This window comes from Larus michahellis, chromosome 1 (assembly GCF_964199755.1).
Source record: "Larus michahellis chromosome 1, bLarMic1.1, whole genome shotgun sequence".
NCBI classification, from domain to species: Eukaryota; Metazoa; Chordata; class Aves; order Charadriiformes; family Laridae; genus Larus; species Larus michahellis.
Window position 1 is genome coordinate 68,367,210 of NC_133896.1, and position 26,145 is coordinate 68,393,354.

General features: G+C 40.7%; 1 protein-coding gene across 32 annotated transcripts in view; it reads left to right on the plus strand.

Moving 5' to 3' along the window:
* CACNA1C (calcium voltage-gated channel subunit alpha1 C) overlaps positions 1 to 26,145 on the plus strand; it is a 484,401-nt gene that overhangs the window by 331,191 nt on the left and 127,065 nt on the right. For 23 of the 32 annotated variants that reach the window (XM_074584499.1, XM_074584530.1, XM_074584575.1 and 20 more), the window contains exons 8-9: positions 5,138 to 5,241; positions 12,063 to 12,235. In XM_074584499.1, the coding sequence (XP_074440600.1) occupies positions 5,138 to 5,241; positions 12,063 to 12,235 (277 nt within the window). Of the gene's footprint in view, positions 1 to 5,137; positions 5,242 to 5,616; positions 5,721 to 12,062; positions 12,236 to 26,145 lie in introns of all 32 variants that reach the window. The other 9 variants (XM_074584321.1, XM_074584358.1, XM_074584397.1 and 6 more) reach the window with 1 other exon arrangement.

The following is a 26,145-nucleotide window of genomic DNA, read 5'->3' on the forward strand; positions in this document are numbered from 1 at the left end:
GCTATATTCAGCAACAATTAAGTGTTGCCTGTTCTTTCTGCTGTCTCCTTCTCCCAGTATTCTCCAATTTTATTTCCCTATATCATTACAAGAAAGTCTTGGTTTCAGCTAGAGGTCTTGCTGCTGGCCGTAACCATTACATTTGGCCAGATAATTTCCTGAGGCAGTGAATTCCACAGATTGGTTGTAGGCTGCATAAAATAGCATTTCTACACAAAATTTCCAAATTTACTGCCCAATAATTTTATTGAGTACTCTGGCCGTCTTGATTAATGTTACTCTGTGGAAAGTTAGACACTTCATTATAGAATACTTGAAGCACTTGACTTGTGTTTTAAAAAGGCTATCGTAACATTCTATAGTCATTAGAAATCAATTAGCAATTCATTCAAGAAATAGAAGACTAGCCTTGGTGTCCCAGCTAACTTACTTTCCATTAAGCTGCAGCTCTCCAGTATTGTGCACTGAACAAAACAGACTTCATTTTTTCTTCAGCTTGCTGCTTTCCAGTGACAGCTGCCTTTCTATGATGGATTAAATTTTTCCTGTAACTTTCAGTTATTTTTGAAAGACGTTTGGCAGAAAGTGTGAGGGTGTGGGTGCGTGAATTGTAAAGTCAGCAGAATTTAGTGAATTGTGTCTACCCCTCCCATTAAGTGACTGAAAGACCTCCAGTATGTGCTTGGTGATGCTGAACCATTTTGTTAATAGATAATGTGCCTTTAACATTATCTTTGAACTATGATGCCTGTGTAATGAATAAGATACTTGCAAAATGGGCCAGACTATTATCCCTGGGGAAAAAAAAATCTCTAAACAAGTAAAGTATGCGTATCTCCTATGTCTTTACCAATATGTCTTCACCTAGTTCTGTAGGACCAGAAGACATAGGCACAAAGTTGTATTTGTAGAGATAAATAGACTTTTTATTCCTTGGCCTGTACTGAAACTGCTGGTTGTAATTGTGATCAGCAAACTACAGAATTAAAAATCCTGGTGTTATTTCTAGGAGATTATCTGTGTGATTAAGAGAAAAGCCTTCAATTGGACGTTGAAATGCTATAGTCATGATAGGAATTAAGGATGCTTGTGAAAGGAAGAGCTCTTCTCCAGTACACAAGGTCCATCAGACCTCAGACATGCTGGAATGCCCTTTTTTCATCATGATGCTCCGTGGTTTCTTTGACAGTACCCAGTGAGGCAAGGTAGTATCCCACTTTGCAGATGGGAAAGCTGAAGCATAGTGAGCCAAAATGATGTCCCCATGGTGCCAGAAGAGGGTATGTAGTAAATCATGAGAAGTAATCTAAGATCCTTATCTCTGAGGACTCTGAGAGATGATGCATTAATGTTCAGAAATGTACCAACTTTCTCGCTGTTGAGAGTAGTGAAATGTGAGTGTTGAGATGTGACCTCTGAAAGGTCAGGCAGTTTGACTCAGAAAGTGGAATTATTTCTATAAATGACAATCTGCAGATTCCCACCAGTTCTGTGCTTCCAGCTGACGTAACAATTGTCCCATACATGCTTAAGTTGACATCAGGTGGCAATCACCTTGACTGCTGTAGCAGCAATATTATAATTCAGATCTACACTGTCTGATAGTCTTTGTTCAGAACTGTAAATTTAGGAGATTTAGATGGCCCACCTTTTCTGTTAAGATTCATGTGGTTAATAGTAAACTCTTGAGGAGAAGAAGTGCACTCACTGGCCAGAGGGCTGAACTGTATATCAGGAGTTGTACTTTTCCGTCCTAGAGAGGTAACCTATAACTGAACACGTTTCTGTTCTCTGTAGACAGCACAAAATATATTCTGTAGACCTCGTTTTCTGCACTCAGTAGTGTGTAATAGTAACACCCCTTCTGATCTTGTCATGACCCTCTGCAGCTTCTCCACTTCAATAGCATAATTTGGAAAAAATCAACTGTACCACCTAAGTTATGCTTGCAGTAAAAGCCTCCAGCTGCAGTCAACAGGACATGTGTATGCATACACACATGATTAACAGCTACATATTTGCAGAATGATGATAAGTTTCCAGGAAGCAGTTTCAATCAAACACAGGTGCAAGGTTTTTAATGATAACTTTATGGGAGCATTGTTTGGTTGAGGACAGTCCATCCCAGCCTTCTAGGATACTTTCATTTTGGAGGAATCATTTCCAGATATTTGGAAGGATACAATCTTAGCCAAGAAATTGATGTTTCTTGATTGTCGATAAGTTGCTGTTACTGTTTTGAGTAAGTCTATTGCTTTTTCCCCCTCCCAACTTCTGCCAAGCAGCCTATATCTCTGCATTTCTCCTGCAGACATTTTTCAAGAACAAATAGTAAGCTCACAATGTACTGTCTCCTATCAAAGGTTTTCTTAAACATAATTTACTAAATACCTAATGTTATATCAACATATAACGTACAAACCTGTCACCCGTTGCTCAGTTCCACAATGTACAGAATAATCTCACCTCCTACTAAAGAAAATGAGACCTGAGAGCACCAAACAGAGAGAGTCCAGCAGCAGAGAGACAATACGTACTCAGCTGTCTGCCAAATACTCACGGTTTCTCTATACTTGAGAAACTATCACTGTCTCTGTCTCTCAGGTTCTCTGTTATGTATGTGACCAGGCAATAAAAATGAGATGAAAAGCTGACCTCCTAAATGTTCAGTCGGAGAAGTCCCAAATGCTCTGCTGTACCAGAATGCAGGTCTATTTTTTGGGACTAATTTGTGCTGATGCTAGCTGGTACAATCGTTATGCAATTGTGCAGGCACTGGGAATAGCCAGAGTACACTATACTCTAGTTATATACATCACCAGGCCACAATGGAAGCTTCTTGCCATCTGGAAATTTCTTCATGTCAGAGTAGCACAAAAGGACGGGCACCTGAATTGTGTACCGGGCACCTGAATTCTGTACCCAGCACCTTGGGATTTGCTATTTAGGATTCACTTGTACCACAGCTTTCAGAAGTTCTACTTTTCCAGCTGACTTTCCCAGCTGACGAAAAAAACCTGTCAATAGATAAATACCCTCTGTACAGCTGAGGCTTTTTTATCACCGTCTATCATAATTAGAGGGAAGTTGAATCATCATTATGCCTGCACTGGTAAATTCTTATGGCAGTTTTTCAAAGACAGCCGTACTTATTGTTTGTGTGGATTGCTTTATATAGATAGTGGTGTTCTTTGTAGAAGAGAGAGGATGTTAAATCTCATTTCTTCACTTAATTCCAGTTTGGGTAGTTACATTTTCCCTGCCTGATTTCTCCACTGTGATTTGAGGTGAATATTTGCTTCCATCTTTATATACCATGATGTTTTGTTCTCCTTTAAAGCACTGATGCGTTTCACACCAGAGTTGTCTACTTTTTGGTCATGTGGGATGAAATGTGGCTTGCAAACATAAAGAATAATTATTATTATTTATAAACTAACTGAACATTCTACAAAAGTATTCAAAGGGAAAGTGGATAATGGGCATGGAAAGTGGATAATAGGGCATGGTAGAGAGACTCCTGGATTCCTGAAGAGAAGTGTTCAGGCACTCTCTTCCAACCACGGAATGTATTAATCCTGTGAGGAAGGAGCTGATGAACTGTTTTCACAGAGGCCGATTCTGAGCTTATTTTTAATGAGTCTACTTCAGTTCAGTCGCAGCTGAAGAAGCCCTGAGATAGAGTTCTGGATTGGTCCATTGACTGCAGACTATTGCCAGACAAGGACTTTAGTGACTGTACTTTGAAAGAAAAATGGGTAATGGACTTCCATCCACGAAGAACTGATTATATTAGTGTTACTCTCCTGCCTTGTCTTACTGAAGGTCTGAAATTCCTTTCCCAAGTTGTTATGAATCTTGAGTCAGATCGCTTCCCCTGAAGTATGCCTCAGTGCCCATGTATGGAAGAATATTTCTTCTGTGATCACAACAAATGCTTAGGTTGCAAAGGAGAGTGCGTTTTCCTGGAAAGAGAGGACAACATATGACAAAATTTTCTAAAGAGCGGAAAACAAAGGAACCTCGGCTACTTTATGCCTTTAGGTACTTTGAAGTCTGCAATTTATGTTCATAAATCATTTTAGCGCTCCTGAAAATGTTAACCACCATCTGTTTCTTTAATGATGCTATGTCTGGCTCAGGAGATAAGTGTTTATGAAAAGTAAAGAAGAAGGAACTCTGTTATTTTTTGATACTATCATGAAAGTGTGATTCTATTAAGGTATCCAGCAACTTTCCAAAATTTTGAACTTTGAAGGAGATCTCAAGATAAAATGGTGTTTAAGTACTAGATGCTTTTAGAATATATACAATATCTTATTATGTGCTAGAGTTGTTCTACACATAATACAGGTTCTGGTGCTAAAACAATAGTCTGCCTGCTTCATTCACAGATTCTTATTGTAGCGTGAAAGCCAGACCTATGCTCATGTCATTCAGTTTACAGTCTCAAAGTCTCTGAGTGTTCAGTTGTGTAGGAATCACATTTTTAAGCAGAGATTCATCCTGTAAGGAGAGAAAGGAAGTTTGCGAGGAGGGTTTAGAAAACACTTGACCAGGTCAGAACGTGGTGGGCCTTGAAAGGACCTTCCTCAAAAGCATACCGCTACTGCCCTCACTGTGGTAAACTGTGAAGATTACCAGAGCATTGCCAGGGAAAGGTCAGTATTTGCCCAAATCTACCACGTGCTTCTCTCTGAGGTACATGTACCTGTGCTACACACGGGAAGTAAATGTGATCTGACAATCTGGCAATGCTTAGCAAAAACAAGCAATATTTTCACTGTCAAAAAGAGGATGTGCAGTGGTTAGACTAGAAGTTTAGAAGTCATGGGATGGACCCTTGTGGTGCTGTGAGTAAATTCCAGAAAGTGACAGTCTGCTACTCTGAGCATCCAAAGTGCTAGTATGGCACACAGTTATATCTCAGCCTATATTAATCACTGCCTGTAAGGAAACAGCTAGAGGAAAAAAGCAATCAAAGGAGTGGTCACATGAGAAACAACATACAGAAACACTTGCTTATGATTATGTGTAAACCAACCACAGGCTCTGTTTACAAACCTTTCCATCTGTTCCTTTGCCTAATCATTTCTGCTTTCCCTCTCTGTCTTCTAACTTTCCTTCGTCTTTCCAGATGCAGGACGCTATGGGCTATGAGTTACCATGGGTGTATTTTGTCAGTCTGGTCATCTTTGGATCCTTTTTCGTTCTAAATCTGGTTCTTGGTGTGTTGAGCGGGTAAGCCGACAGTTTTGGTGTCCTTTTTCCAACGCTACAGGGCAAGACTCCATAATAAGGGTTCTTCCCTGTCACCAGGATTCTTTCAGACGGATTAAAAATCTGAATCCAAGGAAGCTTTACATCAGCTCTCAAATATTTTAACAAAATGTTCAAACATTGCAAATAACAATACAGGTAAAAAAAGAGGTGGTACTCTCTAACAAAGAAATTCAACCTCAGAGCATTCAAAATCACTGACATTAACCTGTCATAAATTTCCAGAAAACTGGTTATTGAAAATCTTACTGCTGGTGACTTGGGATCTCTTTGGCTGGAGCCTTGCAGCGCTCAGAATCTGAGCTTGTCTCACTAATTATCATTCCACTCTTCCAGGTCAATGATGCCATAGGAAGGGACTGGCCCTGGATCTATTTTGTTACACTAATCATCATAGGGTCATTTTTTGTACTTAACTTGGTTCTCGGTGTACTTAGCGGGTAAGCAGTACCAGGAAAATATTTTGTTATTGTTTATTTTTTAAAATTTGTATTTCTATTCCTACTCTCTGGTTACCAAAACAACGGGCAGTGGCGGGTTGATTTCAGGAGCCTAGGGTATTGCTGTGCCAATAGGAAAGTATGGCATTCCTAATAGCATGGAAGGAGTCTTTTGACTAAATCAAAGGAACACAAGACAACTCTTTGTCTGTAACATGTTCTTCTACCTAAAACCTCTACCTGTACTCTGTGGGAAGAGGACAACACTAGGCTCCCCTGTGGGTGAAGCATACCATTCACCATAGAAGAAGGGCATTGTAGTAAAATCTCTGGAAGAGTCAGTGGGATTGAAGGAGGAATGAGAGCATAAGACAAATCCCTTCACATTTGTGGGATGAGATTCTTGCCAAATTATGTCTTCTCACGTGAGAAATTTTCACATTGCTCAGTGTCTCTAAAGCACAGCCTAATGGGAGACACTGTTTTCCCTGGAGAGTGTCTTGGGCACGTTTCTTCTTCAATAAGCACATCTTCTCTGTTGTGCAGATTACAAGCCTAGCATGATGCACGGAGAAAAGATCATTTCCCTCTGACCTTTTCTAAGGATGAACAGAGAAGCAGGAGAATTCCTTCTGGAGTTTAAGCATCCCTCAGATATCTAGACATTTAACTGTGTTTCAGTTCTGCAGTATAACCCTTGCTGCAAAGCATCATTTTAGTAGCTTTGATTAAAAACAATTGATATTGTCCCCAGTAGTTAAAAACTTTACTGCCCCTGGGGAGCCACATAATTGGAGGAATCGAGCCAGCAAACATTCCTTGCAAGATTTTTTAAAAAGATCTCCTAGAATTAGGCTTCTAATTCCATATTTGGGCATGACTGGGTGCCTACAGCCATTCTATGTACGTGGATAACTATGGTATGAGGACTTTTACATATCCTCTTTTTCTTTGTTTCTAACATCCTGCCTGCTTTAATGACCTCTAAATGAACTCAGTCAGAGCCTGTACCTGTTACCAGAGTGGGCAGCACTGAAATCCCCTGGCTTTTAATCATAAGAGAAGTAAATCGATCTCTGAGCAGGAGAGAGGACTTGTTGCCCCAGAGAAATTATGTCCTCAGTATTTGGGCCAACAACATAGGAAAGGGCAGTAGTAGGACCGGAGAAGAAGATCCACCATTGGCCATCTTGCAAAGAGACAGGTAATAGCAGATCCATGGGAGATGTTACTACTGCCTTCGTTACTCCATTGAAGGAGACGTGCAGCTAAGGCAGTTGCTGCAAAGAGAAGGGCTTCCAAGCAGTAACTGTAGAAGGAAGAAAATCCCCAGTAATGAAGTGTGAGGCAATAGTCTGTGTTTGGATATCTGGAGAGTGATACTCTGGGTACAATTTTAAAACATAAGGTCCTCGTTTCTCCAGGTGGACACTCTGATCAGCAGGTAAGGATGTCAGCAGTAGTGGAGGATGATGACCAGCTGATAGGGGAAGTGATCTGTTGTATCAGAGCTGCACTCAAGGACCATTTAAGATAGTGGTTAAGGATTATATAGTATCTGATTGGATAAACAGTACCTGTGAGCCCAGCCCTGAGGAGTGCATACTGTTGAAGCAGTGATGATTCAATTTACCCACACTTGGATTTGTGTCTGTACATAATTAAAAATCAATTTTCCTCTGGCTTTCATTTTTCAACTCAAGAAAGTGTTTTGGGGCCTAGATCTTCCACCTCCTGACAATACTGCAGCTAGACCACCACAGCTAGTGGTAAGAGATGGGAACAGTCTACAGAGAGAACTGAAATCAAAGATGAAGTTCACCTTGTTTAAGCTGTGAGTCACTCTTTCTGGCTGTGTTCGCAGTGTTATGACAGCTGCACTGTTTCTGCAAAATTTTTCCCAACTGGAGAAAAGTAAAAAGAAACTTAAGAATTTGCTTCCATGAAAAAACACAGAAGTGATGGGAGAAATGTTCCAAATTTTCTTTGGGCTAAATAAGCAGTTCTTAAACAATTAACTTCCTAAAACAGTTCTAAATTCTGCTGAATTGCAAAGTGTCTTCACTTTGCAGATTCAGCTTTTTTTTAGAGACTTGCTATTGCTATTAGTCTGATCTATGTAGATGATCCACCTGTCTGGTCTATGTAGATACAAAGCAGCGTTCCTGGGCATCTTTGTACATCCATTCTGGGCATCTCTGATTTCTTCCCATTTATTTATTTCAGGAACTTCACCAAGCATGTCGTGTAGATAGACTTCGTCAATGATAGATTAGCTTAGTTTTTTTAATCGCTTCTGAATACGTAAGTGTAATTAATTGTACTCACAAAGACACTTTGATTGCACCTGCAAAATCAAACGCTGAGTTCTGTTCTGCCTAAAGAGCTCATTTGTAATTTGTTTTTCCTAGGTATGTCATCCATTCATGGTCCTTCTGGTGAATTTACTAGTCACATGCTAAGCTAAATAGTATGACAGAGTATTCATGTGTAGAGCTATAATCCTCTTCCTGTCTTGACTGAGCACAAAATAAAATTCACATATTCCAAAGGAAATATTCAGTCAGCAGATCACACAGTAGATCTCCTAAAGGCCAGGCAAAAGGATTCCATGTCATTGCTGTGAGCAGTGAAGTCCCTCTTAGAGGTCTCTTGAGATGAGAGACATTCGCATCTGTGTCATCTGTTTCAGTCAGTGAGGAAAAAAAATGGCAGTGTGGGTTCAACTTTCCGACCTGCAAGCCTAAGCATACAGATGCACATTTCTTTTATATTTTGCCTAGCAGTGATCCAAATCCCAGGATGCAGGCCAAGCAAGCAGTAGCCTAGGACAAATGGAAGGCAGGAGAGCAGCTGTTTCTTCTGCTTTGAGAGGATCCTGGAAAAACCAATTTTCTGCTTTTGATGCTCTTACTGCCAAAGAAGAGGTCAGAGTAAATGGGAGGCTGGCTATGGTTGTATCTCCTCCTGGAGCATGTTTTATGACCTTTCAGGACTTTTTCCTAGTCTTCTGTCCCCTCTTCCAACCCTTTCTGTTCCTTGGTGTACTTGACAGGGTGGATGAGGTTTGAAGCCTTGTGCTGCGCTTTTAGTAGTAAGCAAGTTTTGAACTGCTAGAATTCTGCTGGTTTGCTCACTTTCCATCACTCCTCTCAGTGTGAGAAATCATATTGAGATCAGATATAGACAAAAATTACCTATATTCAGTCATCAGGGTGGGCACGAGAAATTTTCCTCTGGAACAGCACAGGATACAGAGCTGGGTGTTTATATTTATGATCTTGACCCACTCTAACCTCACATAGAGAAAACATCTCTCCAGAATACTCTGCTTTTTGGTATTCCCATTGGCAGAAATACCTTATAATTTTTTCGGAGAAGCAAAGGAAGGTGTCGCAAACTGACTTCTGGTAAAAACAACCAGATTCACCAACCCTTAAACTGATGTTCTTTTATTCGCTGACAAGAGACAAGTTGCTTCGTAGTTCTGCAAGCCTTTGTCAACTTTATCCTGATGTGATATAGTAATCTTTTTTGAGAAGGCCACCCACAGACTTAAGATGGCACTTCCATTAGAAAGCTTGTTTGGTCCTTGGCCTCCCTGCTGAAACTGCAAACAATGACCATTCATTGCCAACTGTGATGGTGGCAGAGGTAATGTGTACACCTGCCTGCAATAGGAGCTAGACTGAGGTCACCAACTCATTTCACATGGGATGGTAAATGACCATTGGTAGTATTTCTTGATTGTGAACTACATTTGCCCTGAGTACAGATTGGCATTGCACATGGGAAGTGGTTTGAATTGCATTAGCAATTTCCTGAGACACCTGTTCTCAATGGTTTAATGTTAGTAGAGCATAGAAACTGAGATAATTTAAATAAGTTGTCTTCTTTGGAGAGTCATTTCAGACGTGGAATATCATACATTGTACAAAGGAAAGAGATATGCAACTGCAAATTGTTTAGACTAGACAACCACAGTATTTTCAATTGTGCCATTAAAAAGCTAGGTAACAAGTTCACTCCTATGTAGACAGGCAGTGTAAAGACATTATGCTAAAATCTCACATTGGTTTAGTCAGCTCTCCTCCCAGCCCAAGTCCCATTTGAGAGAGACAATAAGTGGGGACTGAAAAGACCAAGGTAGACACGCAGCTTAGATCTAACATAAATGATCCACTTCAGTGCGCGGTAGGAATTTCACTTTCTGTAAGCTGGGCTGTTTCATAATGTTTTCCACTTTGGTTTCTAAAACGGCTCCTTGCAAGTTACATCCATGCAAGTATAAATAGTTCTTACTTGGAGTTGAGGGCTCAGTCCCTTTCACAATTGGACCCATTTGTTCAAGATTCTAAAATACCAGTTTAGGAGCCAACTATTGAAATATTGGGATTTGATTTTTCTAACAGGCTTAGTAATACATTAATAATACTGTGATTATTTTTTTTTTGAGAGTTAATTCATTAATTTGGATAAGCCATTATGTCTGACCTAGAGGAAAGACATTACCGAAGCAGAAAATATGACTGGTATTGGTTGGATTTTTAAAAAAATTCTTTGTACAGTTTTTATTATTGTTGGGGGCATTCTTTGTGAGAATAAAATTATTTTTCATTCTTGCCATGCTTGCAATAGCTGTTTCTGCCTCATGGCTAAGTTTGGTTCCAGGGTTGACTGTGATCTACCTTCAGGCCTGAGAAGCCAATGATTCTCTTCCTCATTTCCACTTTCATTATCACAGTCCCGTGGGATGGGCTGAACTCTCAACAATGTGACAGGGGTGAAGATCACACAAGCATCCTTTGTGACGTACTTTGGCTTGAAATGAAGGCACACTTTCATTCTGCCACAGTGCTGGTTTTGGGCACAGGTCATAATATTGAAAGCCTGATCCAAAGCCTGTGGAGTCAGTGCAAATCTTTCAGTGGGTTTTGGACCAGACAGGAGAGAAGTACTTCGCCATCACTGTTAGAAACTCACCTCCATATCAGTTGTTTGAGGGCACTTCATGTGGCACTCATTAACATTTTGGTAGGATTTTCATAATCCTAATATTATCTCACTAAAGTTAGTGGTAGTTTTCTTATTTGTTTTCATAGGAGCAAACCTAAGAAAAAGATTAGGGTGGAGTTTGTTGGGTTTTTTTAAACCACTCAGTGCTGACAATCATCAGCAAGGGTATTGGGTAATACATTGGAGAGAATGACTTTACCTCTCATTTCTAGACACAGTGGGATATATTATCTGCTGTGTGTGCCTTGTGTAGTGATCTGCTTCAGCAGATATAAGACTTAATGCTTAAGTACTCTTGGTCTAGCACTTTTCACAATCATTAAGCTTACTTTTTAAAATACAAGCACTAAAACCTGGTTTAGAACCACAGGAGAGTGTCTAAATGGATGTACGTCAGCATTTCTAGAAAAAGAAATAATGCAGTATAGGTGTCTCTGAAAGAGAGGGAGAAACAGCACCACAGCCAAAAAAGAAGGCAAAGCAAGCACCCAGGCTCATAACTAAGATACACAAAATTCTTGTTCCTATGACTTCTGTTTTAAGCCTACATTCCCCATAGTGGTCTTTTGTAAAACTATCTTATCTCTACCCTAGTTCACTTTCTGTCAGAATCTATTAGTTTTATCTACCCATAATCTATCATGTTTGCCTGCCCAACTTGAGATTTGAAAAATATGTTTCATGTCAGATAACAGCCCGAATACTGAAATTCTGCAGTAAAACATAGAGGTCTGAGTTTTCAAATATATTGTCCAGTAGTGTGGGTGAAATTGTCCATAACTAAGAGTGTACAGAATTGTGAGTACCATTAATTACACTTAACAATTAGCCCAATTTAGTTGTGATCACACATATAATCTTAAGGACGGATTGAAACCTGGCTAAAAATTAGAGCCACCATCTCACTCTCCAGATGTCAGATTATTGTCAAACAGTTCATCATTGAATTAAATTAAACATTATTCATGTAGATATTTATGCATAACTGTTGGAAAATATCAAGCTGTAAAGAATATTAGAAAGTGTATGGTATTGTACATAAATGTTACATATGTGTTTTATTTGAATTTTCAAACAAATGTAGAGAATGAAAGGATTAAAAAAAGATATTGATCTTTTCATAAGCATTGATAAAACTGTGGACACTCCAGCTGTTTTACATGTGTATCTAGCAAGGATACTCCATTCATGTGTCTTGAAAGAATAGAGAAAGCTGGGTGTGCTATACAGGATGTGGAGACTTTCAAGTGGAAATCAATCTAACCCATTGTTTTTCAATCTCTCCTTCCCTTCGCCCATGCCCTGTCCCTCCCTCCCTCTTGCTAGGGAGTTTTCCAAAGAAAGAGAGAAGGCTAAGGCTCGGGGTGATTTCCAGAAGTTACGGGAAAAACAACAGCTAGAAGAGGATTTGAAGGGATACTTAGACTGGATAACTCAAGCAGAAGATATTGACCCAGAAAATGAAGATGAAGGCATGGATGAGGAGAAGCCTCGAAACAGTAAGCAATTGTCTTCTGTCTCTCCCTCTCTCTCTGTGTGCTTTTAGCAGGGGAGCCCATGCCTACCTGCTGTAGTGCCGAGATGGCTTATAAGGAAGAACAAGTTCTTCCTGAGACTTTCACTCTGCTTATGCATGATTCCAGTTTAATTTCTGTACGAAACTCCTCCTGTAGGAGGGAGAAATATATGTGCAATAATTGATATTGTTCTGCAGATCTTCAGTTTCTTGTCTGTGATAGTGACATAAGATCCTGATACTAAACGGAAACAAGATCAATACTTGCTGTTAGAAGTCCACTACTGGAATAAGTTTTAAGATATACATCTGTCTCCTATTCATTTATTTAATTGCAGTTCAGTGTTGCAGGCTGTTGACACATGGTTAATTACTTTGAAAGCAAAGGTTTCTAGGCAAAGCAGTGCTACAGTATGGGAGAAGGGCCAAATCAGCCCTGTTGTACATTAAGTGGGCCATCTGTAACTCCATTGAAATCGGTGGAATTGTGTTTGCTTTTTGCCAGGCTGGAATTAAGCTCTCAGACGCTTCTTGTTAGGGAATTATCTCTCACTCTTCTGTTCTGGAGTTGAGAAGTTGTTTGTGCAAAGTGAGAATTCACCGACTGTGTCTTTTTATTAGAAATCCTGAAGAAGGAAGGGCTTGAAGAAAGCAGCAATTCCCTACATTTCATTAGCTTCATTGAATCTTCTCCTTCCACCTCCTCTTTTGCCCATACAGGCTGTGTAACACTTCAGAAACACCAAGCAGATGTCATTGCAGGTCGCGCACTTGGGAAGTGTCAGAGCTGGAACCTTTACACAATTACACAGTTAATGGGCACTGGCTCTACTGGTAGCTTTCATTACTGAAATGTGCATTTTCCTAGTTTGGTTTTGGAAGAGAAGACATGAAGCATTTCCCTAGAGATCTCCCTTCCTACCAAACAAGCAAACTCCATGAGATGATCCAATCAGAAATGTGTGTTCTGGTAATAGGAAGATTGGACATGGGAAGTTGTGCCTACAGAGTAAAGCATGATTTGTATCAGATGCTCCTGATCTTTTGGGGAATAAGCAGTACTCCCTGTGGCTGACAGAACATTTAAGTTCTTTTAGAAAAAAAAAAAAATTGTGGGGTCATTAATATCAGGTCATACCCATGATACTTAGGTATCTGGACTTGAAGGAGTCACTGAGGAGACTTGCTCAGACTTTCCCCAAATCATGTTATTTATATTTTTATGTTGGTGCTTCATGGGGCATATAGATTGCTTTCACAATTTAATGTCAGTAATCACTCAGAAATTAATTTATTATTCATGGCCAAAATTTGCTGCTCTGTGGCGTGAAATACATGGGAAGGTGGTGATCCAAATTAATTTATTTGTAGACAGAATTTCATATTAAAAAAAAAAAAACTAAAAAATCCCAACAAACATTACTGCAATGGCCCCTGGTTGGTATACTTATATGACATCTGAATGCGAAGGCCAAGGACTGGGTTGACACAACTCCGTTGAAGTCACCGGGAGGCTTTTCCTTGACTTCAGTGGGAATTGGGTCATGTTTATTACATTTCTTCCTAGGGATCTGCCTGTTAAAGAAAAGTGTAACCATACTGGTAAGTTAGTGTGATGAGAACCTGCCTTCATTACTAGCAGATTTGAAGTTTTTCCTTTTTAATTAACACAAACATAATGATAAGAGAGTTGTGGAATATGTTAGATGTAAATTCATTGCATGTGCTGTGGGGTGGGGTCAATCCGGATTTGAGCTAACAAGCTCCTTTCATGGGTGACGATGTTAAGAATGGAAAGATAAGATATCTTCAGCTTGCTTTCAATTCTTCCTGTTCAGTTTAATAAGGTGAGTTTTTTAAGAAATAGTTTATAAAATTAGTCCTCTTACATCTGACAATTTCTCTACAGTTTCTCACAGTTTGCTGTTAATGACAGAATTACGTACTATTAGCAAACTAACAGGTTACCCATTTCTTTTCTGAACTATTAATGAATACAGTGTCTTCAATGCCACTGAATTCAAGTGCCAGGTCTAAGGGCAGTGACTGATGACTAGTCCCTAACACACAGCATATCATTCTCTGTGACATTGTGACTTTGGGTCACTTTGGCAGTTTTTGTTACATGACAGACCAGACTTGGGAACAGATGGCTGCAGTGCTTAGTGCTACACAGTGGAATTACGCCTCTGTTGAAAGAAATTGCTCAGGATGTGAAGGAAGGGTGTGGACTGATTTTGGCCATGTACTGGGAGCAATGGTCATGCTAACTGAAGTCTCTGCACAAGAGAATAGTGGAGAGCAAGAAAACAGGTCACTTCATGAAGTTTATTTGCCTGTTCTTCTGATATGTGTGTCCCATCTAGAGCTCTCTGTTGATCGCAGTATTCTTCTTAGCACCTATGGCCTGCATCTGTGAATGCCAAATTAATCCTTCTTCTACCTTTGGTGTATCATTCAGTGCTGTACCTTGGCCTTCTTTCAGCCACAGGCTTTTTTGACTGTGGAAGTAAAGGGTCTCTGTGCTGACATCCTCTGGTAAGGAAGCAAATAGCCTCTGGATACAGATGGGAAAGAGCAAACGGCTCACCCACCCCACCACTAAGCCAATCAAAATAGCCACACAGCAGAATTGTGGAGCTTAGATTCTGGCCTTTTGTATTTCATAAACCACATTCATTTTTTTTTTTCCAGTAGGCTGTTGTATTTACTTTTGCACAGCTGCAGGTACCGTCCTGGTTAAGCTCTATTGTATTTCTTGATGCTTCTGAATTTCAGTCTTTATTCACGTGAAAAGTGAGAACGTATTTTCAAATATCTTGCGGACATCCTCTCCTAAGATGTCATATGCACTTCATTGGTTGACATGCTTATCTGTCATATATGTCACATGGGAACAAACTGCTGGTATACTTACTGTACCTACTGATGTGATTCTACATCTTGCTTATCCTACTGCCTACAAACATACCTTCTGCAGAACCATCTCAACCCACTCAGGTGCTGGAGACTAGTTTACTAACCAGGTCGCCAGCTCTGAGAAGGCCTGTCTGCTCTCTTGAAGCTGAGTCACGTTGCAGCTGTACTGCTCTTGGGACTTGATAGATTTGCTAGAAAATGGGTTGAATGAGTACTGTGTACAAAATCAGAGAAGTAGAGACCCTTTCCTTAGTAGCTGCAGCTTAAGATAATAGCACAGGAAAGGCACCATGAGTAAATGACAGGGTGTTTTGTTTGGGTTTTTTTTCTTTTTGGTGTGTGTTATCTACTGTGTTGAATGTTTTGGCATTCATACCAAAAGTCAATCACCAGTAGGGTTAAACTGAAGGAGAAAGATGGTATTAATTCTCTTCCAAAGACCATCTACAAAATAAGCTCCAACTATAAGGGACAGATGGCACAGCCGTTCAGGCACAGTTGTAAATGCCCTCAGGAATCCCTTTGGCTTGATTGCCCCCAAGACATTTGAATGACACCTACTAGCTGTGCTCAACTTGCATTGCGGATGGGCCAATGTCTTCCTTGCCTTCTTGTGTTTAGCTTTTGCTGAAAGAGCTCAGATGTCTCATATGTGGCTTCAGCATGCTTCTCTCTCAAGCGCTCTTCAAAGCTCACTGCCTTCTGTCTCTAGTACAACACCCTGAACTCCACAGAAGAGTGTTACTGACCCTTTCCAGAACACTTTGTTCAGTGATTAATTAATTAATAATGTTGACTTTTAGGGTATAAGCCCTGAGCCTTTCAGATAGCAACTCGCTGAATTGCACAAGGCAGTTCAGACGTCCTAAAACTGTTGTTTTAGCTCAACAAATTTCAGGGGTGGCCTTTCCATGAATTATATTGTACCGATGCTCAGGAGATTTGGGCTTCTGCCTGAACTCTGACAGTAACTCACACCATTACTTTAAAGAATTTACATCAGGTTTTGCTTTCTCAGTTTCCCCTTGGAGGTTGTTTGCAGGTTTCGGGCTTGTTTTTATAAAGAATATCAGAAGAGTTCAGAATTTTAATTAAAATATACTTATTAAACTAGAGTCTCAACTAATTTAAACTCTGAGATTCAGCAGTTTACACCATCTGGGCTCTGACCCAGGTAGTCTACCTAAACTGAATGATTCCAAACACAGAGAACATATGTTTCCAGTCTCTTCTCTGTCCTTGGCTGCAGAGGCAGGTTTTGCTGTCATCTTACTCTCTACAGAGGGCTGCCTGCCTGTCAGCTTGGGAACTGCCTCCTGTAAAACAGGGAACACAAGGTGGAAGGGAAGAGAAATTCACTAACATCCCCATTTGGTTTCTCTGCCCATGCCAGTCCTTAGGGCATCATCAGCCATATTTTGTATATGCCACTGGTTTCCTGAAGCTGTCAAACCTTGTCCTAATTCTTATTGGGTGTTTATAACCCTTAATGAAATGATCAACATGTCCGAGGACTACAACAATGAGAGACTTACTGGAGGAAAGGGTGAGAAAAGAAGATAAATGCAGCCAGAGTCGAACAATCTGTGCAGCCTTTAGCTGATGCTCTCCATAGCAGAGGTCTTGGCACTCTTCTGAGGCATTTTATGACCTGTCTTCTCTCACATGCGTTGAGGGACTTTCACAGAGCAGGCTGAAGGATTCATTCTCTGTGTTTTGTGAAGTGCATGTTTAAAGCAATTTTTCTTTGTTGTTTGCAAACATGATTTTGCTGTTATGGCAGATGTGAGGTAGGAAATGTGAAAAGGCTTCTGGGGGCTGTTTGTGTTGATGGTTTTCTTCTATGCTCTTTCACTGATGGGCCTTCCACACAGGAAGAAAACATTAATTTGACAGAGGAGAGAAACACATGTCATGGCACAAAACAGCTACTGAATTTCAAAATTACATGATAGCAAAGAGAACCGTCCCTCCTGTTGCCACGGTAACTGGGAATTTGCCCTTTTTTTACTTCCTGAGAGTGGTCTGGAATGCATCTGTGTTGCTGTGGGCAGGAGCAGGAAACCTCAATCCAACCCAGATTCTCCTCCTATTGAAATAAATTGGCAAAACTCCCATTGAATGCACTGGGGTCAGGAAAAAGCTGTGAATGGGCAGGGAGAAGTAATTTGATGTTTCTGACTGCTCAGATTTTGCCCTCCTTCTCTTTCCCTCTATTTCAGTCCAATCTGGTTCTGCTGTCTGCAATGTGTGACCACTTTAATGTCACCCACCAGAGTCCCTAAGAGTAACAGAGCCCATTGCTTGGCCTGGATCTGATAACAAAGGCATTCTGTGATTCAAGACAACTCATTCTTCTAGTTAAGTCGTATCCAAGGTAGTACTGTAAATTCAAGAGCTGATTTGCAAATAGTTTACCCTATAAAAATTTAAAGTCTAGTCATATTCCAGAGCCCTATTGTAATGGGACTGATGGCTGTAGATAATCAGGTTTTCATGTAGCACATCAGAAGAAGCAGTACAAATCCGTGTGTTGCCTATCAAAAGCATATAGCAATACTTCTGACAGTATATTAAATAATGAAAGGTATGGGAGACCTATGCCTCAGTTAAAGTGGGAATAGGAAGTGCCGTACTGAAGACAAAAGGTACAGAAATACAGGCAGGTTCTAAAATATGTAAAACACTAAGCTGTTTAAAAAGAAAGAGTCTTGAATCTTCACCTTCAGAGGAATTATTGTAGTGCCTTGGTGACCTTTGGAAATGTTTGTTAACATCTGAGTTCATTGCCTCCTTAGAGGCAATCAGCTGCAAGCTAACTTTTTGGTGGACCGCAGATTTTGCCTCACTCCTACAACCAGTGTTACTTGTGAACGGTACAAGTCACGACTAGGCAGTAGAGTGCATTTAATCACAGGCTTATGAGAGCCTTCCCTGGGAGAAAATGACTTTGAGACAAGGGGGAAGTTTTCAGCTGCAAAAGTGAAACTTTTAGAAGAAGCTGGGACCTCTTGGACCATTAGAACCTTTGGAAAATCTGAGTCTTTCATGAAAATACTTTGTGCTTCTGAACATCAGGCCAGAAATGAGAACAGGAGTTTGACTCTACTACATAACAAGGATAAAAGCATGACCACCTTTCTCTAAAAGTTCAGGCTTTTCAGGATTTATCTGTCCAGTTCCTGTTGACTTGACTTCCTTTAGCAAAGTCAACTTTTATACCACAGGGAGACCCCATTGATTTCAGTGAGTTGATCTACCAAATACTTTCTATTGACTTTAATGAAAGTTGTCACTAAATCCTGTGCAACCCTTTGGAAAAGTTACGAGATTTGAAGCTGTTGGCTAGAGAGAGCTTTGTGTACAGATTTAATCAGGATGCCAAGATAAAAGAACAACAACTCGTTCAAATTTTACATTTAGTAATTTCATATGTCAGCTTGCTCTGTGGCCTCCAAATCATGTGCTTAGTGTACTGACGGAGAAGTAGCTTATTACTTTCAGCCTGAAAAAATAGCATGGTGCTGTGGGATAATGTCTAAGGCAGAAAGTCCATAACGGGATTTTCAAAGGCTTGGTTACAGGCTAAAATTTCAGGGTGGCCTAAAAAACTCTTGGTCCATTTTCTATGATGAAGTTTAATGGGAAAACGCACAGCTAGGGAATTAACATGGAAGATTCAGAGTGGAAAATTAGAGAGAGTCTATCTACAAGATGTCTGTTTTAAATTCAGTCTTGACCATCACTGCCTTAAAACTTGTGTGTTCTTACTCTATGAGCAAAAAGGTAGTGTACTGAGTTAATTTTTGTCTCTTGTTTAACGGAACACACTTGAAACACACTTGAACTTGTCTGTTGATAGCAAGTCAGTTCACCCTCGTTTATTCTAGTTTCATCTGCAGAATTTGTCCCAATCTATTTCACATACATATGGAGGGACATGGGCAACCACCCCTTGACAGGCACGTACAGCTTGATATGTTAGAGGATTTTTGCCTGTTGTCAAAAAGCAACTAAAAAAACACAGGGTGCTCACGTGGGATTCATGATCATCTAAGCAAAAGCTGTAAGAGGAACAGGCTGTAAAATGAAACCTTTATCAGGTTAGTTTGTCCAATAACAGTTGGTGATTTGAGAATGGTATTATACAACCTGATTGCATTTTGCTTTCCATGCGTAAATACAAGGAAATAAAAGCCAGTGTTGTAAAATGATTTATTATCTGTCAAAACCTCATCTAAAGGGGAAGAAAGCACAGTGTCATCTGCTTTTATCATTGTTCACTGATGCGGAAAATAATAATCTGGTAACTAAGAAAAGATTAGCTGCAGTGCCATCAATTGTAGGCATTTCACGAGGGCACCTGATAGGTGTTTCACAAGGAGTTTAGTAGCTGTAATAGATTTATTCTCTTTCACCTGGAGACAGAGGGACAAAAGAAGTGCTTTTTGGTGTTCACTGCATCACCAGTTTCTTCTAGGGGAAAAAAACTCCATGTGCTCAGCTGCAGAAGTTCCAAAACATGGTTTGCTTGGACAGGAGTGACAGCAACTCCCAGCTGTGTGCTGTGCCCAATCCATGCTCTATAGAAAATAGCCCAGTGGCATTTTTCTACCTTGTCATCATCTTTTGAAGTAGCCCATATGCTGTTCTTAATATAAATACTACAGTTTGAGGACACTTACTAAAAGGCCTTTGTAAATGATAAGTCAGCTTTGGTTTTGTTTTATGGTTGTTCTCTTCTTCACACAGAAGCTCAGGTTGCAAATTGCTGCATGGGTTTGCGCTACAGATGTCAAACTTGAGTCTGTAATTAGCATGCTGCATAGAAAAAGCTTCTGGGACATTAGTTCTCACGTTGGGCTGAATCACTCCTGCAGTCCTTAGGCAAAAATCCTACTGAAGTTGCTGGGGATTTGCCTGGGTAAGGACTTGGGTCCCAATCTCTTTCATCTGAGGTCAGTAACAAAACATGCAAGTGTCAGCACTTGAAAACGTTGCCCAATGTGAGGTCTTGATGTGCCAGAGGCTTCTCTGTGCTCACATGTGACTTCAATTTTGTGTTAATTGTCATCCACCAAAGGGAGAGCATGAGATACTCAGGATCTGAAATCACTTATCAGACTGAATAGTCCAGATAGTACTATTTGCCCAGTGCATAAATCCATTGGCTAAAATGCAGGTGTATCTGGCACGAATTTGAACTGCTGTCATTACAAGCATTTTGCTTCCATAACTGTACTTAAGCAAATGTGGGATTGGACCCAGACAAAACTTTATATCCTAAAAAGAAAACCCAAAATATATCAGAAAAGAATGAGAAAGTATTTGTGAGGCTTCACAGTGACCCTGTAGGTAGGTGCAGTAACAGAGAACCTGGGGCAATGATACTCAGTGCTGTAGGTGAGAAAATATAAAGCTGCCATTTAAAAGTGTCATTTTCATTGTGTAACTTTCTGTGCAGGTGAAGTAACGAAAGATCATTTAGGGTGATTCTGCTTCCGCTTTTGCCCCACATTCCATCAATGTCAACAAAACTACGATGCCAACATTTTCCTTATTCCTACTGGAATAAAACCAAAACTGAGAGCAGACTTCCCTCCTGCCTCTCTTCACATGTTGCTTGGGTTTTTTGTGAGTGAAAAAGCAAGGAAGCAGTAGGGCCTTATCCTTGATTGTTTTGTCTTTCTCCCCATTTCCAAGAGGAGAAAAGAGGAAATACATCAAGGGGAAAAAATTAGTTTTCTTAACAAAGTGAAATTAAAAAAAATGGGGTTTAAGTTATGCTTAGAAATGTGTTATATGCAACATTGACACTTTAAAATATGTATGCGTGTTACGATTTAGAGGGGGAGAAATGTTGTTCTGGGCTCTTTTGTCTAATTTGAAGAAAAAGGCACAGAAAGGTTAAATGATGTTCTCAAGGTCGCTCACCCTCTCAGGGCCAGTGGCAGAGTCTCTCACACCAGAATTTTGACCTTGGATTGTGTCATATAAGGCATTTACAGGTTTGATCAGGGTGGTTTTGAACTATTTTCCTTCTCTGGGAATTCACTGTAATCATCTTAATCGCTTTAATAGATACAATTTTCTTATTCTCCCGAAGGTAGGGATGGTTTCACTCTGTGTAAGTTAATCAACAGGTTTGGGTTTTATTAGTAATATAACTTAACAACACAGCCTTTATCAAAAAGCACATTTAGGTTCATTGTTCTGTAGGTTTTACAACTTTGCAGTTTCTCTTTCTTTCTGGCTGAAAAGAACCTTTGATCATAAACCAAAAAGCAAGCAACCATTTGAAAACCTTCTTTCCTTCTCTGCTGATGGTTACTTCTGAGGCTAGGTAAATCCCATCTAACCTAACGTGATGTAGAAGCAGTTTAGCTCAAACCTATGTTTTATGTCAAAGCACAATATGGAGAAAACAACTTGTTTCCTTTGTTTGAAAGGAGAGCAAAAGAAGAGCCGCTGGTATTCAGGAAGCCTCAGGACAAGGTTATGGCCGATGTTACAATTTATAATTCTGCAGTAATTTGTTCTGTTATAGTATCAGAAGGCCTGATATTGTTTGGTGAAGCAGGAAAAGCGTGTCTAGAAAGTAGAGCAGAGTAACTTCAGTTTCAGGAAGATGAGCTGAATTCAGGCATGTGTCCGACTCCAGCAGCCGGCTTCTTGAGTGAGTGCTGGTGAATAGTGACAGCTCGGAGATGATTAACTGACCCTGAAAGGGTCACTGCAATAAGCAATCTGCAATAAGCACTCTCTGTACCGCTGCTGATGCTGTTGCGTAGAAGAAGGAAGGGCAGCATGGAGAGCAAACACCAAACTGCTAATTTCTGCCTGCAGGCTCAGATTTTCTTGTTACTGCCTTGCAAGCATCAAAAGCTACATAAATGAGATAAGCTTCCAGGATGCTGTAGTTCATATCCAGGGAAAAACTCTTCCTATAGGACCCTCTGTGACTGAAAAAGTTTTGTGGTGATCTACACACACTTTTGCTCTCTTGCAACTGAGGATCTGGCTTGTGTTCAACTTAGTGTTTTCGAACTTCTCCCTTCCCTGACTCTTGTAACCTGGAGCGCAAACATTACACTGTGAACTGCTAGAGCAGTGATATGTGACCAGCTACAGCATATAGAGGCTGACATTAATGTTGATAAGGCATTAAGTTTATCTACTATAAGAGCTATTTCCCTAGCAAAGACTGTCTGGTGAGATAACACCTCTGTTTTGCCTGCTGGAAGAGAGACTTATGTTGATGTAGGAATCCTCTTATAGTACTAATATGTTACAGAGAAATAGATCTTTGAAGGTAAGGCTTTAGAGATAATACATTGTTTATATAGCTGGGGAAGACACCTTTGTGCAAATAAATTAAGCTCCATCTGCCCTGTTGGGAAGTACTTCTTGAAGTTGTCAAGATTTATCCACTGACACTGTGATTCTACTTCTCAAGAAAGGACATTAGAGGAACCAGTATGTGAAAACACTGCATTGCCATACCTTCTGACAAATTGAACCTGCTTTATTTCCCGGGGTTAGAGTGGTATAGAAGGCAGTCAGTAGCAGGATCTCCACAGAAAATTTTAGGAAGAAATGCTACAAACCCCCAAGCTGAGTATTTACACAGCAAGGCCATTTTTTCAGATGCCTAATGTGTGCTCTTAAATCTTTCTAAGCGCACTTATAAAGTGGTTTTAAAAGCTGTGGACTATTCAGCAGTTCCTGTTGAAATCAATGAGAATGACCCATGATCAGTGTTTGAAAATCAGTTATCACTGCGGATGTAGCCTTAAGAGTCTCTTCATTGAGAAGAAAGCATTGGCGAGCAGGACTGATAGCAGCTGAAACCCTGAGTATTTTTTACTGTGATATAAAGAACTGCTAGGAGAGAGGTTGTGGTGTTCAGTAATGGTAGCTGAGGGACATGGAGCATGTGTTTGGAGTTAGAAACAACTGTTGGGGTTAAGAATTAGTTGTACTACAGTGATGCCAGCCGAGATCAAAGCCACAGTGTGCCTGGCACTGTATATACTCAAATAAAAAGTATGCATATGTACTTCCTTTTCACAGAAAACCAAAGCTAGTATAGGTGGGATTCATCTGCCTAAACACACTCATCTAATGCCAATTTGGACAGTTTATGGTATTCAGGGCCTTAATTGTGGACCAACAGATAAAATATAGCATGTAGGGCTTGTAGTCTCATGGTGTGATAGTTGGAAGGGCATATCCCACATGGGATGTCAAAAATGCCATCCAGCGCCTCAGAAGAGGCAACTGAATGTGGTTAGTCCAAAGACACGTTGTAAAAATTTAGTACAACGAGAATGTCCAATACAGATCTTGTAAGCTGAATGTCTTCAAAGTGTTCTTGGTAGATAGAAGAATGTCACAGGACCAACTGTAGCAGAGCTTGTTCTGATACAAGGTTTTTTTCCCCTTTGTCTAAGTGTGTATTCATCATGGCCTTTCTACCTATCTCTTTTTCTTCCCTTATGTATTTTATATTAGAACTTGAAGATTCACGTGCAGGAAGATGAATGCTAAGGTCCAGACTTGTATTCCTTGGTCCAGATCAAGAGCTCTGTGTAGGATGGGGTTGAACTGGGAAGCCTCTAAGAGACCAGGACAGGCTGAGGGAAGCAGGAGGTAGATTAGCAGAGCTCTCCTGGGGAAACGGTCACATCCTCCACCTTCTCTGCCCCTGACTGCAAGGGAGCTTGGGTAGTCCATTGCTTTCTTAAATGGATCCACAAGCAAGCATACCAGAAGGCAAAGATAATAGTAGTTTGTTTTAAATGCCAGTGGGGTTAGAAAGCTGACCCTGCTGTCAGTGCAGTGGAGCAGCGCGATGAGCTGCAGCTGACAGGAGGTCTGTGACGCTGGGATGTTCCTGTGGCAAAGCTCAGAGACAAGGAGTCTGGGCGACATTACACAGCTGAACTAGTATGTATATTACTGAATTGATAGCCAGCACTGGCGCAGCTGAGAAGAACTGACGGTTGTGAATGGCACCCAGCTCTTCTCAGCACTGTGGGAAGTCTGGGACGCTTGCAGCAGGACCCCAGTGTCGGCACAGCTCTGATGGAGCAGCAGTCACACTCCTGCTCTGTGACTGCTCACTTCTGCTTATTGGGTTAGAAACTTCCCATCCAGTCCAGTACAGTCTGCTAATAGGATAAAAATCTCCACTTGTATTTGCTCCTGAGAAGAAAAGCAGGTCTCTCCATCCTGGTTATCTCATAAACAACATCAAGCCTGGAGAGGTGGCAGGGGAAGGAGAATGTTTCCAACTGGGGAACTGAACTGAAAATAGCTGTGGCACTGAGTCTGCCTGCTGATTACAGCAGCTCGTCAGTTAGCAGGATTGTAGAGATAAGTCAACAGATTAGAGAATTGGCCTTTCAGAACTTGAGGCCTAATTTCAAATTGAGCTTTAGGACCCATGGGTTTTCGTAGTGCTGCTCACATCCTCATTTCCATTTACAAAGTTCACAAACCACAGCGTGATGCATCTCACTTCTCCTTGTCCGCTTGAGGAGGGGCTGCAGTCAGACGTGTCCCTTGAAGTCCAAACTACAGAGGTCCTGTAGCGGACCCAAGGATAGGTCACGGGGGTCGCTGAAGATCGGGATGAGGATGTTACCAACTGCATTAAAATCTGTAGGCTGGAGTGGCAGAAGGGTTAAACATCAGAACAAGGATGCAGTGGCAGAGCTGCGTGGATCCTCACAGATGTGCAGATCAAAAAGTAAGTGTATTATCTAGCTGTTGGAAGAACCACGAGCAGAATAACAGGGCTATGCCAGGTCACGAATGACTTGCTTTAACACAGCTGTGTGAGGGAAGCTTGCATAACACCTGCCCACACTAAGCTTAGCTCAAGCTGTTGTTATCAGTCCCTCACTCTCCTGCATGCTAGAAGTATTTGCAAATTAGGAATCTGTTATTTTAAGGCCACTATAAAATGCCTGTTTCTTTGGTTCAGAGTAATTGACCTATTCTCAATGCCCTACTCAAGAGGTGTAAAAGCTTTAATTACAGGTTTGACAAGCTGACTTTAAGGGCAAAACTCTTTAACTTCAATTCTTTGCTTTTCTCCTGGCTGCGCAGTAACACACAGCCTGCCCAGCTAGCATGTCTCATGCTTCTGACTCATGTGATATTGTGATAATAGTGTCTAGTATCAGACTAGTCATTATGTTAGCAAAAGTGTCTGAAAGAACACCACATGCAGGAGCAGCACACAAAATCACAAGCATTTTATTTACTAGGCACAGAAGAAAAGTAACAGACGAGGGTTTCAAAACAGAATTTTATGCACATTTCAGAATAGGAGAGGTAATTTCCATTTTAGATCATGAAGCTGAATAAAATCTGTTCAGTGTGATCCATGAATGCAACTACAGGGGTCCATCACTTTCACACAGCCCTGGCTCCAGAGTGACCTAGATCTGATGTGTGTGTGGCTGTACCTGTCAGTCAGTGAACTGAATTGCTTGATGATTGTTTACCATCAAGGAAGGCATCATCCAGAAGCCGCCTCATACATCCCACATGAATTCTGCTATTAGAAAATGTCTGCACTTGCAGAATTAATCTCTGTCAGGCACTGCCCGTGCAACGGGACTGCTCAGATAGACAGGGCCTTGCTGCTCTCTTTTCTTGGTAATATTAATTCTTAAATATTTTAGGCAAGTCACTCCTAAGTTAAGTCTTTCCAGATGCAGGAAGCATACACTACTTTTCCAGCTTGCAGACTGGTATTTCAGCCGAAACTGTTGAGTCACTTTTTCTTTCCCACAGTGTCTTCACCTGTGGCCCATCCTCTGCCCAGTTGCCCTGCCTGTCCTTTGAAACAATACAAACCAATTTCTCCCCTGCATTCACTTTTCCTTTTTTTTTGTGACATTCAGCCAACAAAGACCAGATTCCAGGAGAATAGTTTCGTCCTTCTATACCAGACGTAGT